Source organism: Podarcis vaucheri (genome assembly GCF_965113315.1).
Source record: "Podarcis vaucheri genome assembly, chromosome: 2".
In the NCBI taxonomy this organism is placed as follows: domain Eukaryota; kingdom Metazoa; phylum Chordata; class Lepidosauria; order Squamata; family Lacertidae; genus Podarcis; species Podarcis vaucheri.
The window spans coordinates 131025011-131045028 of NC_138760.1; the positions used below are offsets into that span (position 1 = coordinate 131025011).

The following is a 20018-nucleotide window of genomic DNA, read 5'->3' on the forward strand; positions in this document are numbered from 1 at the left end:
TATCTTTCATCTTTGTTGGAAGCCGCCCAGAGTGGCTGGGGAGGCCCAGCCAGATGGGCGGGGTATAAATAAATTATTATTATTATTATTATTATTATTATTATTATTATTATTACATTGCCGCAGTCACACAATCAATAAAAAAAAGAACAAGCCACAGTAACAAATACGAAAAAGCCAAATAAAAAAGCCAATTTCTTTTAGCAAAAACAAAAGCACCAAGTATCACCTCAGAACACTGCAATTGGAAATGGAAGGCTTTGATTACAATGCAGGGGGATGCAAATTAGCAGCGCAACAGTGAAAACAGAAGCTCAGGAGCATGTTCAGCTTCCAAAGCGAAGTTCACAAACTGGAACACTGACTTCCAGGTTTGCAGCATTTGAGTTCAAAGTTGTTCAGGAACTAAGCTGTTTGAAAACCGAGGTACCACTGTATATAGACATGGTTGCCATACATCCAGAACTGTAAGCAGCGTATGGGCGGAAATTGCTGAAATGTCCGGGAAAATCTGGATTTATGGCAGCCCATGTCGCAAGTGTAGATTTCGGCAAACTTCACTTAAAATAGATACGCCCCCCCTGCCCGCCCCCCATTCCTTCAAGGCCTCCTCATAAGGCTTGGTTTCAGACCCTTGATGATCTTGACTCCTCTGCATCATCTTCATGAAGTTTTCCCTTAGTGTGTAGCAAGCTGTAAACCTTAAATTTACTTTCCACAGTTGTTCCCATAAAGCAAAGTCAATATTGTGTCCTATATTGTGTCTCTGGCTCAGCTTCTCATTGATGATTTCATCATTCCATTCTTTGTATCCCACTCAAGTAATGTTATACAATTTAAATACAGTGGTACCTCGGGTTACATACGCTTTAGGTTACATACACCTCAGGTTACAGACTCCGCTAACCCAGAAATAGTACCTCGGGTTAAGAACTTTGCTTCAGGATGAGAACAGAAATTGTGCAGCAGCAGCAGCGGGAGGTCCCATTAGCTAAAGTGGTGCTTCAAGTTAAGAACAGTTTCAGGTTAAGAACGGACCTCCAGAATGAATTAAGTACGTAACCAGAGGTACCACTGCACTATTGTAACCCTGGAGCCTAATAACTCCCTTTCAAACTGTGAGTTTGAAATACTTTGGCTATCTCATGAGAAGAGAAAACTCCCTGGAAGAGACCCTGATGTTGGGAAAGATGGAGGTCACAAAGAGAAGGGGAGAAAGAGGACAAGATGGTTGGACAGTGTTCTCGAAGCTACCCTCTTTGGTGATAGGGACCCTCATCTGAAGGACAAGGGAGGTCGGGGTTCGAATCCCTGTGACGGGATGAGCTCCTGTTGCTCTGTCCGAGCTTCTGCCAACCTAGCAGTTCAAAAACATACTAGTAGAGTGGTACCTCGGATTACAGACACTTCAGGTTACAGACTCCACTAACCGAGAAATAGTACCTTGGGTTAAGAACTTTACTTCAGGATGAGAACAGAAATTGTGTGGCGGTGACAGCAGGTGGCCCCATTAGCTAAAGTGGTGCCTCAGGTTAAGAACAGTTTCAGGTTAAGAACGGACTTCCAGAATGAATTAAGTTTTTAACCCGTGGTACCACTGCACCTCCTATAGTTAAAGCTATGGTTTTCCCAGTAGTGATGTATGGAAGTGAGAGCTGGACCATCAAGAAGGCTGAGAGCTGAAGAATTGATGCTTTTGAATTATGGTGCTGGAGGAGACTCTTGAGAGTCCCGTGGACTGCAAGAAGATCAAACCTATCCATTCTTAAGGAAATCAGCCCTGAGTGCTCAACTGGAAGGACAGAGCCTGAAGCTGAGGCTCGAATACTCTGGCCACCTCATGAGAACAGAAGACTCCCTGGAAAAGACCCTGGTGTTGGGAAAGATGGAGGGCACAAGGAGAAGGGGACGGCAGAGGACGAGATGGTTGGACAGTGTTCTCGAAGCTACCAGCATGAGTTTGTCCAAACTGTGGGAGGCAGTGGAAGACAGGAGTGCCTGGTGTGCTCTGGTCCATGGGGTCACGAAGAGTCGGACACAACTAAATGTTGTTTAAACAACAACAATTCAGTCGGACATTGTTGCAGTCATGTCACAGGAAACAACTACTGGAACAAAAGACATTTGGTGGAAACTAAAGACGCTATGCCTGTGGCTGAGGATAATTGTTTGAACCCTTCCAATGGGTATGGGGGTGGGAGGGAAAGGGAAAAAATGGTACGGGATATGTAACATTTGGAAGGAGATAATATATGTATGTAAAAAATCCTGAACTCGAATAAAATAAAACAAAAAATTAAAAAAGAAAGTAATGCAAAACAGATTAAACCGTTCCAGACTTTTAAAAACAACTCCTAAAACAGGAATTAACATGAATTTGGCTATCTAACGAGACCATTGATCCATAAAATGAAAGCAATAATCAATGTACTGTACTATAAAATAAAGAAAACAGTACTGTACATTAAAAGTAAAATTAATTTTTGTCCTTACCTGTACTGATGATAGACATTGTTTGGATGGGGGGCTTTTTATACATTGCCACAATCACATAATCAATCAAAAACAAAGAACAAGTCACAGTCACAAAAAGCCAAATAAAAACGCAACTTTTTGTGGCAAAACTAAAAGCACCAAATATAAGCTCCAAGTATCACCTCAGAACACTGCAATTGGAAATGGAAGGCTTTTATTACAATGGGGGGGACACAAATTAGCAGCAGAACAGTGAAAATAGAAGAAAGAAGGGTTTGATTACAATGCAGGGGGACACAAATTAGCAGTGTAACAGTGGAAACAGAAGCTTAGGAGCATGTTCGGCTTCCGAAGCAAAGTTCGCAAACTGAAACACTGACTTCCAGGTTTGCAGCATTCGAGTTCAAAGTTGTTCAGGAACTAAGCTGTTTGAAAACCACTGTATATAGATATGGTTGCCATATGTACAGAATTGCAAGTAGCGTCTGGGAGGAAATTGCTGAAATATCCGGGAAAATCTGGACGTATGGCAGCCCATGTCGCAAGTGTAGATTTCGGCAAACTTCACTTAAAATAGATTCCCACTTCCTTCAAGCCCTCCTCATAAGGCTTGGTTTCAGACCCTTGATGATCTTGATTGACTCCTGTGCATCATCTTCATGAAGTTTTCCCTTAGCATGTAGCAAGCTGTAAACCTTAAATTTACTTTCCACAGTTGTTCCCATAAAGCAAAGTCAATGTTGTGCCCTACATCTCTGGCCCAGATTGTCACTGATGGTGGCATGCATATCTTTGATACGGCAAGGTAAAAGCGCATAAGGCATTTAAAAACCATATTGTCAGAAAAGCACTGTTTAATGTCTTGATAAGGTATAAAGACTTTTTGGAGAATAAAACTCCAAGGTGGCTATCACCTATGGAGGCGAAAGCCTTGAAAAAAACTTAACATGGAAGACAAATGGCCAAAATATTGGGCAATTCTAGAACAGGAGGGTGACAAACTGAAATTGCAGAGTTATGACAAGCTTAAGGAGAAGGTGCGGGACTGGCTACATTATTTTCAAATAAGAGAGGTCTATAACTTGGATAAAAAAATTGGTTTCCAGGTGGAAAAATCAAAGTTGGAAACAGAACTGTTAGAACCCAATGTAAAGATACTTTTGAGAATGTATAATCTGCTGTTGAAATGGAATACTGAGGAAGAAACAGTAAAGTCGGCAATGATAAAATGGGCACAAGACATAGGTCATAACATTATGTTTGCTGACTGGGAGAAGTTGTGGACCACCGGGATTAAATTTATGGCATGTAATGCCTTAAGAGAGAATATAATGAAAATGATGTATAGGTGGTACATGACCCCAGTCAAGCTTGCAAAAATATATCATTTGCCCGATAACAAATGTTGGAAATGCAAAGAGATTGAAGGTACATTCTTTCACCTTTGGTGGACGTGCCCAAGGATCAAGGCCTTCTGGGAAATGATATATAATGAACTGAAAAAGGTATTTAAATATACTTTCCCGAAGAAACCAGAGGCCTTCCTCCTGGGCATAGTGGACCAATCGGTGTTAAAGAAGGATAGAACTTTTTTATGTATGCCACAGCAGCAGCAAGAATTCTCATCACAAAGCATTGGAAGACACAAGATCTACCCACCTTGGAAGATTGGGAGATGCAACTAATGGACTACATGGAAATGGCGGAAATGACTGGCAGTATCCGAGACCAGGGAGAGGAGACGGTGGAGGAAGATTGGAAGAAATTTAAAATTTATTTGCAGAAATATTGCAAAATTTATGAATGTTAAGGACATTGAAATGAATCGCAGGGGTTTTAGCAACAAAGTAAAATGTAAGATTGGATTAACAACAGATAAATTAATAGGATATGAATTTGCTGAATTAATTTTTAAAAAGGGATACAAGAATGGGAGACGCAAGGAAGTCCGGAAAATAAGTTAATTGAAGATGAAAAACTAAGAAAGAGGGAATTTTTGTTTTTTGTTATTATATGTGTATTTTTGTATTGTATTGTTTTTTGTGATTTTGTATTTTCTTTGTCTTTTATTGTGAAAACTTAATAAAATATTTATTTTAAAAAAAACAGATTGTCACTGATGATCTCATCATTGCATTCTTTGTGTCCCACTCAAATAATATGTTATACATTTTAGATGCTATTTTAACCCTGGAGCCTAATAAATCCCTTTCAAACTGTGAGTTTTGTTCTGCAAATCCACTTTTTTAAAAATCTAACTTAAATGTTGCATTCAACTGATGGTAACTTAACCAGTCTCCCTCCCACCTAGAGGAAGAAGTTCCCTTTATAGGGACCCCACATACAATGAAGCAATACCACACGGCCCTAAACCTAACCTCCCAATACATCAACCTCAGCGGGTAAACTATTGGTCTGCTGTGTCAAAGTTTTACTGGACGGTTGAATAATATTGGCGAGAGCGCCTGTAATCTCACAGTCACCACTTCCCCGGAATAAGAATCACTTCCGTCCAAACCAGTAAGTATGTCTGTAATTATGACAATCTGATGACTTAAGCCCTATATCGGACTCCTCTCCATGGGTTTCCCCCCGAATATAGAACATGGTCCAATCCCCTGGACATTCTCATACAGAAGTCCTTCTCAAGGTCATGAATGAATCTGAAGAGGTGATTCAAGCAACACAAAAGGAGATTCCTCCTAAAGATCAGGAAGAACTTTCTGATAGTAAGAGACAACAGTGAAAAGGAACTTCCTCAGAAGGGGGTGGACTCTCCTTCATTGGAGGTATTTAAGAAGAAGTTGGATGGCCATCTGTCATGGATGCTTGAAATGAGTTTTTTTCAGCATTGGCGGGGGTTGGACTAGATTCCTAATCTACCATTCTATTATTCACCCTGCGGTGAGTTCTTGAATTGACTTTTTTACGAGTGAAATTTTATCCACATTTCATTATTTGGTGGGCCATGAGAGTGCCACTGTGACTGAAGCTCGTCCCACATTCCAAATACTAAGAGGTTTTCTCTCTTGTGTGAATTGCATGATGGGAAGTGAGACTGTGGCTGTAAATGAAGCTCTTTCCACATTCAAAGCACTGATATGGTTTCTCCCCTGTATGAATTTTATGATGGCAAGTGAGAGTTTCCTTCAGACGGAAGCATTTTCCACAGTCTAAGCACTGATAGGATTTCTCCCCTGTATGAATTGTTTGATGGGAAGTGAGACTCCTCCTGTGACTGAAGCTCTTTCCACAGTCCAAGCACTGATAGGGTTTCTCCCCTGTATGAAGTTTTTGATGGTGAGTGAGATTCTCCCTGTAACGGAAGCTCTTTCCACATTCCAAGCACTGATAGGGTTTCTCCCCTGTATGAATTCTTTGATGGGAAGTGAGTTTTTGCTTCAGACAGAAGCATTTTCCACAGTCTAAGCAGCGATAGGGTTTCTGCCCTGTATGGATTCTTTTATGGGAAGTGAGACTGTGGCTGTGACTGAAGCTCTTTCCACATTCCAAGCACTGAAAAGGTTTCTCCCCTGTATGAATTCTTTGATGGGAATTGAAATGGCGGCGTTGACTGAAGCTCTTCCCACATTCCAAGCAATGATATGGCTTCTCCCCTGTATGAATTCTGTGATGGGAACTGAGATGTTGTCTGTGACTGAAGCTCTTCCCACATTCCAAGCACTGAAAAGGTTTTTCCCCGGTATGACTTCTTTGATGGGAAGTGAGACTTTCCTTCAGACGGAAGCTCTTCCCACATTCCATGCACTGAAAGGGTTTCTCCCCTGTATGAATTCTTTGATGGGAAGTGAGAATGTCCTTTCGACTGAAGCTCTTCCCACATTCCAAGCACTGATAGGGTTTCCCCCCTGTATGAATTCTTTGATGGGAAGTGAGAATGTCCTTTCGACTGAAGCTCTTCCCACATTCCAAGCACTGATAGGGTTTCTCCCCAGTATGAATTCTTTGATGACAAGTGAGATGTTTTCTGTGAGTGAAGCTCTTCCCACATTCCAAGCACTGATATGGTTTCTCCCCGGTATGAATTCTTTGATGGGAAGAGAGACTCCGCCTATGACTGAAGCTCTTCCCACATTCCAAGCACTGATATGGTTTCTCCCCGGTATGAATTCTTTGATGGGAAGTGAGACTATTCCTTTGAATTAAGCTCTTTGTTTGATGGGAGGAGGACTGGGAGCTCTGATGGATGTTCTCTCCACACTTTGAATATTTATCAGACTCCTCCACTATGTGGATTCTGTTGTGGTTCCCCTTGTTCTTCCCTTCCAATTCATCACCATCTGCAATGAAGAGAGAAGCTAATTAGAGCCTCAGAAAGAAATGGAGCTCCACATTATTGAACAGTGTTAATGAATGCCTGTGATAGAGGAAGAACTGAAGAGAGTTAGATGTGAGGCCTTACTACAGTTTTCACTGCCTTTGTTGGCTGGAATTGTTTGGCTTTTATCCGAGATAGATTTTATTTGGCTCAATCCTGGAATCCACCCCATATGCAAGGTCAGTCATCTCTGGTCAATCAAATGCAGACAGAAGCAAAAGCAAAAACCCCAAACCTGACAGAAGTTACTTCAACTTCCCTAAAAAGTTTCAAGCCGACATTTAAGAAGGGCTGGGCAGTTCAGGGAAATCTGGTCATTGTTTAAAAAGGCATGACTAGACGAAGAATATTCATGGAGAAACAAGTTGCTATCCCTCCATTCAGGGCTCACTGTGTGGATGTTAGAATCCCAGATGCTGTTGGTCTCCATCCAAATAGTGGAGGTTCATCAAATAGAGGTATGTATGGAATGTCAAAACTCATCTTATGATCCAACGGGGAGCTTTACCGAAAGGGTGCATGATTCCCCGATTCCCCTCCTTGACTTCCTTATGCAGAGCTCTCTGGTCAGGAGCCAGCAATTTCCATGTCTCAACAAACAGCAATGTCTCCATTTGCACACTCCCCATCAGCATCTAACTCAACTTGGTTGGTCTCAATTTAAATTTATAAATCACTTTCTTCACTTGGAACCACCCTCCCATGTTCATGAGGAGACCAATTCTGTATTGTTTCATTGGTAACAGTAGAGGAAAAATGACTATGACTCACACTTAATCTAAGCACAACAGTCACAAGAGCTCCTGAGTAGGCATTCGGCTAGAAGATGTTAAATGTACTCTGTTCTCTCCTATCTCTCCTCCCCCCCCCCCAATTTAAACCAATTCATGAACTCAGAACTCATACACTGACCACTAATGATAAACCATATGTTATAGATATTCCTGTAAATTTATTCTATTTTTGAGAATCACATGAGAATTCATTTGAGAAATCATATGAGAATTTGATTTGATAATCAAATCTACATATTTGTATCATTTATGAGTCCTATATGATCCTTGTTTTTAAAAGAAAAGTTATTCCTAAAAGAAAAGAAAAAGGTAATGCACAAAGGCCCCATCTGTAATCAATCTATAAAGCAGGTTACTTTAAAGAATCATGGCTTCTAGTGCTGCCTGATGGATCAGTGAGTTCATAGAATCATAGAGTTGGAAGAGACCACAAGGGCCATCGAGTCCAACCCCCTGCCAAGCAGGAAACACCATCAGAGCACTCCTGACATATGGTTGTCAAGCCTCTGCTTAAAGACCTCCAAAGTAGGAGACTCCACCACACTCCTTGGCAGCAAATTCCACTGTCAAACAGCTCTTACTGTCAGGAAGTTCTTCCTAATGTTTAGGTGGAATCTTCTTCCTTGTAGTTTGGATCCATTGCTCCGTGCCGCTTCTCTGGAGCAGCAGAAAACAACCTTTCTCCCTCCTCTATGTGACATCCTTTTATATATTTGAACATGGCTATCATATCACCCCTTAACCTCCTCTTCTCCAGGCTAAACATGCCCAGCTCCCTTAGCCGTTCCTCATAAGGCATCGTTTCCAGGCCTTTGACCATTTTGGTTGCCCTCCTCTGGACATGTTCCAGTTTGTCAGTGTCCTTCTTGAATTGTGGTGCCCAGAACTGGACACAGTACTCCAGTTCTCTGACACTGGTAGGGCATTCAATCACAGTACAGGTTGTAGACATCTTGAGCTGCCAATACATCGCAGTGGCCGGGGAGCTGTGATGTATTCCTAGCTCAAATTGCCTGCAGATGTCAAAGGCGCAGGCAGGAAGGCAGGTAGGTAGAGGAGCCCGAAAAGGTGCTCACCTTCTCAATCTCCATTCACCTGCCTGCCTCATCCCACCCCCAAAATGGGCAAGCCCCAGTACCTCTCCAGCCCCATCCATCCATGTCCCCATCTCCCCTCCCCTGGGACTCACCAGATCTCTTGGAGGTCCCTGGGAGGGAACGCTCAGAGGCTGTGAGGAGGGATGCAGGAGACAACCTGACCAGGTCATCTGTCCATCTTCCTCCTTCCATCCTCGCTAGGTTTACAGATTCAGACTCTTTCATCCTTCCTGAGGAGTCAAGAACCACCACAAGCTGCAGGGTCCTGGGAGAGAGGAAGAAACAAAGGGAGCTTCAGAGGCCCTGCAGGGATTTTCCTGGCCTAGATATTCCCCTGCTCCTGGAGAAGCACAAATGGGGCAGCCCCTTCCCGACAGAAACCCCATTTTAAACATCTCCAGTGATTCCCATTTAATCTGTTGGCACCTCACCAAACTTCATAAGGCTGGCATGGTATGCACACTAGTGACCTGAAAGTGGACCCTATTGAACTCAGTGGGGCTTATGGATAGAACTAGGTGCAAAAATCAGGCACCATCCTGTCCCCAAGCCTGAAAACTGCAGCCCCAGAGCATGGGCAGAAAATAACCAAGTAGCTATTACATGTGGGTGCCCCCACTTCTCTATGCAAGAGATGAGTAGCCGTGTTGGTCTGCCATAGTCAAAATAAAAAAAATTCCTTCCAGTAGCACCTTAAAGATCAACTAAGTTAGTTCTTGGTATGAGCTTTCGTGTGCATGCACACTTTTTCCGATATCTGAAGAAGTGTGCATGCACACGAAAGCTCATACCAAGAAGTAACTTAGTTGGTCTTTAAGGTGCTACTGTAAGGAATTTTTTTTTTATTTTGCAAGAGATGACTTAGCAGTTGAGCTGGCTGGGCCCCAAACTTCTTTCTGCTCATCATTAGACCTGCTGAGAGACCCTAGAAGATTGGTAATAGGATCTGGCTCCTGCTGTTTCTTAGCTGTTACTGGAAAAATCCGAGGGCTCTCTTGGACAAAACAAAGACACCAACCAGGATAACTTGGAGCAAAACAGCAGCCTGTAGGCTTGGCCTTTATTGAACTGTTGCAACAGGGTGTTCCCCTCACTTGCAGGAGAGAGGAAAGACCCAGAAAGATGGTGTGCAAGACCTTATAAAAACTTTTGAAATTCCCATCCTCTAGGTCAAGCCCACCCCCAGAAACATCATGCATACATTACAGAAAGGAGGGGTTGAGGGAGGAGTTGTGCTGGTAACCTGAGTGTCCTGTCACCTGGCTGGTTCCTCCTTTCCCCCTCCCCATGAGTCACTTCCAGGAGACACTTCCTGCCCCCAGAGGGAAGATCTGATCATTGTTCTTTGTTTAAGTCCATGCTGAATCCACTCCCATATGCAAGTTCTTTGTGATCTTGATGGTCTTCTGTCTAGGACCATCAGGGTTGGCATAGCAACTGGGCAGGGCTCCTGTGGATGTGCTGGGATGGTGAAGGGATTATGGCTGGCCTGTATCAAACCTTCCCCATTTTGTAGTCCTTCCTTCATGGAGTCAAATAAATGTGGAACAGTGCAAATCCGATGTATGGTTGGTTTTTCTATGAATTTATAACAGAATCGTGGTGTATGTAGTGTGTGAGTGTGAGTGAAGTTTGTACTAACTGAATGATTGGGGTGGGGTTTCCTGCTACATAGCCACCTCCTCATTTTCTTTATTCACGCAAAATGGAGTGCTTTTTGGTTGTGCTTTCTTTAGAGAAGCTCTCTTTGGAGCAGGGCCCGTGGCACTCGGGGAGAGACCAGAAATTCTGTAACCACTCCAGGTCAACACCATCTTTTCCCTTAATTCCATATCATGTTTCCTTATACCATTTGTAGCAATTAAAGCTTTTCTAACTTTAGTCTGCAGCAACTTCTGTGTCATTCACTTAGTGTTCTGCAGAATGCAGAGGCTAGACTGGTGACTGGGAGTGGCTGCTGGAACAATGTAAGACCGCTCCTAAAGGAACTACATTGGTTCCCAGTATGTTTCCAAGCAGAATTTAAAGTGTTGGTGCTGACCTTTAAAGCCCTAAATGGCCTCGGCCCAGGATACCTGAAGGAGCGTCTCCACCCCCATCCTTCATCCTGGATACTTATGTCCAGCACCAAGGGCCTTCTGGCGGTTCCCTCAGTGCAAGAAGAGAAGTTACAGGAAGTTACATGCTGAGGGCCTTCTTGGTAGTGGCCCCCTCCCCGTGGAACACGCTCCCATCAGATGTCAAGGAGATGAGTAACTATGTAACCTTTAGAAGACACCTGAAGGCAGCCCTGTATATTATATGTGCTGGAAGCTGCCCTGAGTGTCTGGAAAAACCCAGTCAACTGGGTAGGAGGTAAATACTATTGTTATTATTATTATTCATACAGGATGTTGATGGCGGTGGCAGCTTCACCCCAGTGCCTTGCCAGGGCAGGAGGGGCTTGGTCTTCCTAAAAATGTTGAGCTGAGCAAGGCTGGATGCAGCTCCTGCTCCCAAGAGTGGCACATGCCAGTCTGTGCACTGCCTCAGCTGGGAGGGGGCAGATGTTTTACAAGGTTGGAAACCAGATCTCACCCGGCCCTAGGGACTCCTCCCAAGAATCCTGGGAGCCAGAATTGGTTCAGGACCCTGAGAGTTGCAAGGAGACAGCTTCAGCCCTGCTGCCCAAAGACTGCAATTCCCAGAGTGGTCACCAATCCCCCCTTCTTGCCAGGGAACTCTGGGAATTGTAGTTGGGTAGAGGGTGGGAGAGGGTCTCCCCTCCAGTCTGCACACTTGGGGGGGGGGGCTGTATCTCCCCACTCCACAGAGCGTCTCCTTCCTCGGAGTCCTTGGATGCTTCTCTGTGTTATGAAATGCGACTTTCCCCTCAGTCTGAAGGGGGCTTCTTTGCATGCCCCCCTTTTGTTGCCCCCAAAAGGACCCCTCCCCAACAAGGAAGGCAGCATCTTGATCCAAAGGAAGAAGAGAGTTGCAGACACTCAGCCCCTGACTTGGGGGTCTCCCCCCCCCCATGCATGAGCTGAACGGGGGGCCCCTTGCCTCCTCCCTTGCAGCCCTGGGACCCCCTTCTCCCCGCTGCACCCCAAGGGGGAAGAGAGAAGAGACTCACCGGATTCCAGGAGGGGCACCGAGGAAGTTCTTGCAAAGCAGAGAGAACAAAGCAGCCTCCTCTTTGCTCGCAGGGAGGGACTGGGCAGGGAGGGGCTTCTGCTGGGGAGGACCTTGCCCCCCCCGCCCTCCCCTTCCTCTCCTCTCTAGGAATCCCGCTCTGCTCCTTTTAACCCTTGGCAAGCCGAGGGCGCCCAGACCGCCCCTCCCTCCCTCTCCCTGCCTGCTTCTGCGCTCTAGGGCTGCCCTCCCTTCGCCATCTGGGCCAAGGACTCTGCATCAAGGCCCCCCCCCCCCATCTTATGCAGACTGACGACAAGGGAGGTGGGGGTTTCTGCATTATGCATTGTGCATCTGGACCCCTACTTTGAAATGACTCAATAAGTTAATGTTAAAGCGCCTTCCCTGGGACCCACAGGCAGGGTACGAGGGGTCCGGCTGCAAAGTTGGGGACCTGCAGGGGCTCCTTGGAAGTCTCCCCCCCCCCACACGCGTTTCTTTTTTCCTGGGGGGCCAAGAGATGCTCCCCTGCCCTGCACCCCCAGGGGCCCCTTTGCGGAAACTGAAGTGTGATGCCCATCAAAGGGAAGGTGAAGGACTCCTGGACCTTTGTCCGCAGAGAGCTCCCCCCCCCTTTCTTCCCCACACCAAACATAACCACAGTTTTGAAAATCCTTCATATTCTGGGCATGTGCAGATTTCGAAGCTTTCTGTAAACCCGAGGCAGGGAAGAAGTGGTCCCGTTGTCCCCCACCTCCCAAAAAGTTGATTGACATTGTTACCGGAAAAATCCGAGGGCAAAAAGTAAAGACACCTACCAGAGTAAACTGAAGCAAATCAGCAGCCTGTAGGTTTGGTCTTTATTGAAGAAAGACTGTCGCGACAGGGTGCTCCTCTCACTTGCAAGAGAGAGGAAAGACCCAGAACAATGGGCTGCAAGACCTTATAAAAACTTTTGAAATTCCCATCCTCTAGGTCAAGCCCACCCCCAGAAACATCATGCATACATTACAGAAAGGAGGGGTTGAGGGAGGAGTTGTGGTGGTAACCTGAGTGTCCTGTCACCTGGCTGGTTCCCTTCTACCCCTCCCCATGAATCATTTTCTGAAGACAAAAGGTAGTCACAGTTTCCTGCCCCCTGAGGGAAGATCTGATCATTGTCCTTTGTTCCAGTCCATGCTGAATCCACTCCCATATGGAAGTTCTTTGTGATCTTGGTTGTCTTCTGTCTAGGACCATCAGGGTTGGCATAGCAACTGGGCAGGGCTCCTGTGGATGTGCTGGGATGGTGAAGGGATTATGGCTGGCCTGTATCAAACCTTCCCCATTTTGTAGTCCTTCCTTCATGGAGTAAAATAAAAGTGGAACAGTGCAAATCTGATGTATGGTTGATTTTCTATGAATTTATAATAGAAGCGTAGCGTATGTAGTGTGTGAGTGTGTGTGAAGTTTGTACAAACTGAATGATGGGGGGGGTTTCCTGCTACAACATTAAAATGGTGAGGGGTGTGTGGCATCATCTCATCCATTAGCCTGGGAGGAAGAGGGTGGGGGAGGGAAGCACAGCCAAGCATTGCCAGGGGACGGTTGGGGACGCTGGCAGAAAATTTCCTGGAGGGGCTCCAGAGCTGCCTTGGCGTCTTCCTCCTGCTCAGGAATCTGATTGAAGTAAAGCGGGGGGGGGGTGTCCTATTCCCACCGCACCCCCTTCCTCCAGGGGGGTTGGATTCATGGAATCCTAGAGCCAGCCAGCAAAAATCACAGAGAGCATGTGAAGCTAACTCTTTATTAGCAGAAACAAGGACTGCTCCAGGAAGCCAGGAATGGTCAACACTCAACTCTTCTCAGCAGTTGCAGAGATCCAGGTGGAAGAATCTGCAGCCCAGCCCTTTGCGGTTCTGACGCACAAGAGCCAACTCCTAGGGGCTGATCGGCTTTGCCAATAAAATATTTGTGGGGTCCTGGCACCCCCAAACCGGCACTGCCATTCAAATAGTGTGTGTGCATGGCATCATGTGATCAATTCTGCTGGACAGTGATTGCCTGGGCCCTCCTATTATTTTATTCAAGTCGGCACATCTGCTGAGAAGTAAGCCAGGTCAGATCAAGGTGCTTTTGGAAAAAACTAGTTTTCTGGATCCATTTCAATTGGGTTTTAGGCCCAGTTTGGGTTCAGAAACTGCTTTGGTCGCCCTGTATGATGATGACCTCTGTCGAGAGTTAAGGGAAACATGACCCTGTTCATTCTTCTCGACCTGTCAGTGGCTTTTGATACCATCGACCATGGTATCCTTCTGGAGCGACACTCTGAACTAGGAGAGTTTGGCATGACTTTTTGATGGTTCCAGTCCTAGTTGGATGGTCGTTCCCAGAGGGTGGTACATGGAGAGTGATTTTCAGCCCCCTGCAACCTTCAATGTAGGGTTCCTCAGGGCTCAAGCTTATCCCCCAGGTTGTTAAACATCTACATGAAACTGCTGGGTGGGCTTATCTGGAGGTTTGGAGTACGTTGTCAGCAGTACGCTGATGACACTCAGCTCTGTTTCTCCTTTACATCTGCAGGTGAGGCAGTGGAAGTGCTGGACCAGTGTCTTGCCTCGGTAATGGACTGGAGAGAGCCAACAAACTTAAGCTCAATCCAGATAAGACCGAGGCACTGATAGTGGGTGGTTCCCTAGGCCACCTGCTCTTCACGGGGTCACGTTTCCTCCAAAGGAGCAGGTTCACAGCTTGGGGGTACTCCTGGAGCCTTTGCTGTCACTCGAGGCTCAGGTGGCCTTGGTGGCCCGGAGTGCCTGCCATCAGCTTCGGTGATTAAAATGGTGATATTACCAAAAATCCTACTTTTATTTCAAACTATCCCAATGATGATTGAGACAAAATATTTTAAAAGCTGGCAAAGAGGCCTTGCCAATTTTATATGGCAAGGGAAGAAAGCCAGAATAAAATCAGAAATAATGATGGGGCCAAAAGAAACGGGGGGATTTGCAGTCCCAGATTTAAGAAGATATTCTGAAGCAGTGTGCTGGAGTTGGATGAAAGAGTGGATGTTACTAAAAGATACTGAAGTTTTGGAACTAGAAGGCTGGGACAAAATATACGGTTGGCATGGATATTTATTCTATGGGAAAATACAATTGCATAAAGGATTTATGAACCACCTAGTGAGAAAGGCCCTATTTGAGGTATGGGAGAGAACGAAAGAGAGAATTATAGAAAGAACCCCATGGTGGACCTCTCCAATAGAGGGAACCTTGACATTAAAAAAAAAAATTGCCTGGCCAATTTATAGAGATTTAGCAGAAGGAATGAATGAAAATATCAAATTGAAAGAATACAAAGAACTCAAAATACTGGGAATAAATTGGTTAGAATATTTCCAACTTAAGGCTACATATGAGAAAGATATAAAAACTAGGGGATTTGGGAATAAAATATCAAAATTGGAAAGAGAGGTTTTACAAAATAATCAAAAAACACTCTGTAAAATATATAGATTATTAGATAAAGTCCTCCCAGATCAAGACGTCAAAGGAGAGAATATGCTAAAGTGGGAACTGGATTTAAGATATACAATTGATTCTGGAGATTGGAAAAAGTTTTGGGGGGAAAATATAAATTTTACAGCTTGCTATTCATTAAGAGAGAATTATATGAAGATGCACCACAGATGGTATATGGCACCAGACAGACTGGCAAAAATGAATAGATCAAATAGTAATAAATGCTGGAGATGTAATAGAATGAAAGGCACTCTATACCATATGTGGTGGACATGTCCAGAGGTCAAAATTTTTTGGGAGGTGGTCCCTGAAGAGATTAAAAAATCGATAAAAGTATCATATATCAGATGGGCAGAAGCATATTTACTAGGAATCTTGAGTAAGCATATCCCCAAAGACAAAATTAACACCTTTTTGTATGCAAGAACAACAGCGAAAATGTTGGTAGCCAGTCATTGGAAAGGAAATTATATCCCAACAAAAGGGGACTGATTAAGTAAACTATGTGAGTACCTGGAGTTAGAAAAATTGACAGATTTAATAAGGCATAAATCCAAAACTATAATACAGAAACAATGGGAATGCTGAAATGAATATTTATACAAGCAGGGCTCAAATACGAAAGTTTGGTTGTGCTTAGACTAACCTTGTTAAGAATATAGAGAACATAAAGATTTGACGGATTATGAAAAAACCTAAGGAAGAGAAATGATTGAAGGCGAGCAAGATAACGAAGAGACGTGCCGTGAATGCGGTGGAACTCTTTAAAAATATTTTAACTACTATTTATAAATTGTAATGCTTGAAGGAGTCAAAAGTAAGGGGGTGAAGCAATTAGCAATTCAAGCTAAAGAGCTAGCCCAGGAAAATGAAAAAAGGTAACTATCTAAACAGGGGGCAGAATTGCCGGACCCCCCAGAGAAGAGCTAATATGATTTTGGGAGGAATTCTGGAAGAAATACAGGCTAAAGAGTTGGAAGAAACTTTGAGAACCTGGCTATGTACTCAAGGAGTTAGTCTGAAGGCAGAAGATGTGGAACAAGCCCATCGCTGCCGAGGGCCCAAGGGGAGAAAATCCCCCAGGAATGTAATAATTAAATTTTCTAGAGAGAAGCTGCAACAGCAGGTATACCAGACTTTGAAGGAAATTAAAGAGTTGAGTTTCCAAGGGAAAAGAGTGTGGGTGAGTCGAGATGTATGCCTGGCTACTTTAAGGCAAGAAAGCCCAATGAAACCTAATAATAATAATAATAATAATAATAATAAGCCGGGCTCAGGGCGGCTAACAACAATAAAACAGTACAACAGTGCACAAAAACTGCATAATAACGACATAAGATTTTACAGCCGAATTTTATAAGGTAGAAAATTTGGCCCCGGAACTACAACAACTTTTTAACAGTATACTAGAAGGGGGAAAGGCCAAAGAAACATGGAGAAAGGCAGAAATAATGGTAATCTTAAAACCAAACAAAGACCCTAAAGAAGTTGGTTCATATAGACCTATAAGTCTATTAAACCAAGATTATAAAATCTTCGCCAAAATTATGGCATCCCCCAAATAATAAAAGAAGACCAATATCACGGACAAGTAAAAAAGTTCGGGCTACTGAAATTAGACGTCTTTAAAGCATTTGATACACTCTCAGAGTGTATAAAATATGGAATAGGAGAGGTTTTTTGGTTCGCGATACAAGAACTATATAAGGAAAGAACAACAGTGGGGAGAGTTAATGGGGAATACTCCCAACCTTTCGCAATAGGCAGAGGCGTTCGGCAGGGGTGTCCTCTTTCACCGTTCCTATTTATAACGGCTATAGAACAACTAGCGGAAAGGATAAGGAACTGTGGAAGGATAGAGGGCTATAAGCTTGGGAAAGAGAAGATGGAAATCAATTTGTTTGCAGATGATATTATTGGAATCATAACAAATCCTAAGGAAGGGATAAAAGAAATAAAGATAATATTAGAAGATTTTGAGGAATATTCTGGATTAGGGGTAAATATAACAAAATCAGAAATAATGTATTTTAATGTAAATGTAGCTGGGAAAAACCTAATAAATGGAATAGGCCTGGGGTCTAAAAGAACAAAATACCTAGGCATCGAACTCTGCAGAAATATTAACAAGACTGCAGAATTCAACTATAAGAAGGTATGGAATAAAATACTAAAGGATATGAAAAGATGGAGAAACAAAACGCTAAGCATTGGGCCTCCCAAACATTTACAATTATTACAAAGCTGTTCAGTTAAAAAAATTAATAGAAATTGCAGTTGAAAACAAACAAAAGTGGATCAAATTTGAGGATGAGGCAAACAATGGCACAGTAAGATTTGGAATTTTAACAAATAATGTAATCAAAGATTTGAAATCTGCAATAGGCCCCAGGAAATTGGCATTAGGTTTATGGAGGAAATGGCAACCTTTATGGTTAAAAGGGATTTCTCTAAGTGCACCCTTAGAAAGTATTTATGAGGTAACAGATGATCCCAAATGGTGGGAAATTCTAAACGCTAACGGATATCATATAGTCAAAGGTATGTATAGAGGAGAATCCTTAAAGTCATTGCAGGAAGTACCGTATTTTTCGCTCTATAACACGCACCAGACCATAACACGCACATAGTTTTTAGAGGAGGAAAACAAGAAAAAAAATATTCTAAACGAAATAGTGGATATATGATTTTTGTGGTTCATGCTGTGGCCACAGACATGTGATCTGACAGTGAGTTTGGAGTAGCCCAATGCAAAAATCCTGAGGATCCATGTGGATCCATGCTTTGTAACCATGGAGGAGGGAAGGAAGGGGAACCATGGATCCTCTGCTCACGACTGCAGCAGATCCCCCCCCCCCGCCACCCGCAGGCATTCGCTCCATAACACGCACAGACATTTCCCCTTACTTTCTAGGAGGAAAAAAGTGAGTGTTATGGTGCAAAAAATACGGTAATACAAAATATAGGTAACCAATATTGGTTAAAAATTGGAGGACTTTACAACAAAATTTCCAAAGTCCAAGAGACAGGAAATGGGAGTTTAGAAGAGCCAATAGAGGAACTATACAAACGAATGAAAAAAACAACAACCAAGGAATGACAGGTAAAATCTATAAGAGAATGATTACAAATAAGAAACAGACAACCCAACTTATTCAAAAGATAAGTAAGGAAGAACAAGTTAGCGAAGCAACGGTTGAAAGGCTAATGAAAGGAATAGGTGAGATTAAAGTAAGCAAATTTAGAGAGCTGAAATTAAAATTATTTCTAAAATGGTACAGAACTCCAGCCCAGCTTGCTAATATGGTAGCAGGATTGAATTCTAGCTGTTGGCACTGTAAACAAGCCAAGGGATGGTTTTCCCATATGTACTGGGAATTCCCAGAGGTAAAGGAATTCTGGGGGGAAATCCTAAAGGTTATTAATGAAATTTTTAAAATGAAGCTTTTAATAGATTTTGATTTCATGACAATGGGTATACTTGGAAACATGGCTATAGAGAAAGGTGACCAGTTTACCTTCAAAGCTATGATATTAGCGGGAAAGGCAACGATAGCTTTAGGTTGGAGAGAGAGAGGAAAATGGACAGTAGAGGCATGGAATAGTTATTTGTTTGAACTTATTCAGTCAGAGTCTCTATGTGGGACAAAAAGCTACAGTTAGAACTGGATATAGGACAACTGATTGGTTCAAAATTGGGAAAGGAGTACGACAAGGCTTTATATTGTCTCCCTACTTATTTGATTTATGCAGAATTCATCATACGAAAGGCTGGGCTGGATGAATCCCAAGCCGGAATTAAGATTGCCGGAAGAAATATCAACAACCTCAGATATGAGTACAGTGGTGCCCCGCAAGATGAATGCCTTGCAAGACGAAAAACTCGCTAGACGAAAGAGTTTTCCATTTTTGAGGTGCTCCACAAGACAAATTTCCCTATGGGCTTGCTTCGCAAGACGAAAATGTCTTGCGAGTTCTTTTCCTTTTTTCCCCTTTTTCTAAGCCGCTAAGCGCCGCTAATAGCGCTAATCCGCTAATAGCCGTGCTTCGCAAGACGAAAAAACCACAAGACAAAGAGACTCGCTGAACGAATTAATTTCGTCTTGCGAGGCACCACTGTATGAACACAACCTTGATGGCAAAAAGTGAGGAGGAATTAAAGAACCTTTTAATGAGGGTGAAAGAGGAGAGCGCAAAATATGGTGTGAAGCTCAACATCAAAAAAACGAAGATCATGGCCACTGGGCCCATCACCTCCTGGCAAATAGAAGGGGAAGAAATGGAGGCAGTGAGAGATTTTACTTTCTTGGGCTCCATGATCACTGCAGATGGTGACAGCAGCCATGAAATTAAAAGACGCCTGCTTCTTGGGAGGAAAGCAATGACAAACGTAGACAGCATCTTAAAAAGCCGAGACATCACCTTGCCAACAAAGGTTCATATAGTTAAAGCTATGGTTTTCCCAGTAGTGATGTATGGAAGTGAGAGCTTCCATAAAGAAGGCTGATCGCCGAATAATTGATCCTTTTAAATTATGGTGCTGGAGGAGACTCTTGAGAGTACCATGGACTGCAAGAAGATCCAGCATATCCATTCTGAAGGAAATCAGCCCTGAGTGCTCACTGGAAGGACAGATCCTGAAGCTGAGGTTCCAAGACTTTGGCCACCTCATGAGAAGAAAAGACTCCCTGGAAAA

The 20018-nt window shown here is 43.5% G+C and overlaps 1 protein-coding gene and 1 long non-coding RNA gene across 2 annotated transcripts in view; one reads left to right on the top strand and one right to left on the bottom strand.

The window, feature by feature from the left end:
- The first annotated feature begins 101 nt into the window (after positions 1–101).
- LOC309527467 overlaps positions 102–20018 on the top strand; it is a 175147-nt gene continuing 155230 nt past the window's right edge. The window contains exon 1 of the long non-coding RNA XR_014217247.1: positions 102–1068. This is a non-coding gene — a long non-coding RNA (uncharacterized lncRNA). The remainder of the gene's footprint in view (positions 1069–20018) is intronic.
- On the bottom strand, positions 5027–11906 carry LOC309527393 (uncharacterized protein). The gene is made up of 3 exons (XM_082214232.1): positions 11821–11906; positions 8798–8970; positions 5027–6776 (listed from the first exon to the last, which is right to left on the bottom strand). The coding sequence occupies exons 2-3, from the start codon at positions 8928–8930 to the stop codon at positions 5488–5490; spliced, it is 1422 nt and encodes a 473-aa protein (XP_082070358.1). The 5' UTR covers positions 8931–8970; positions 11821–11906; the 3' UTR covers positions 5027–5487.

Coding starts and splice junctions, on each gene's coding strand:
- LOC309527393 (XM_082214232.1), bottom strand. CDS start 8,930: ATGAAAGAGTCTGAATCTGTAAACCTAGCGAGGATGGAAGGAGGAAGA. Junction 6,777..8,797: donor AGGGACCTCCAAGAGATCTG/GTGAGTCCCAGG, acceptor TCTTCATTGCAG/ATGGTGATGAATTGGAAGGG.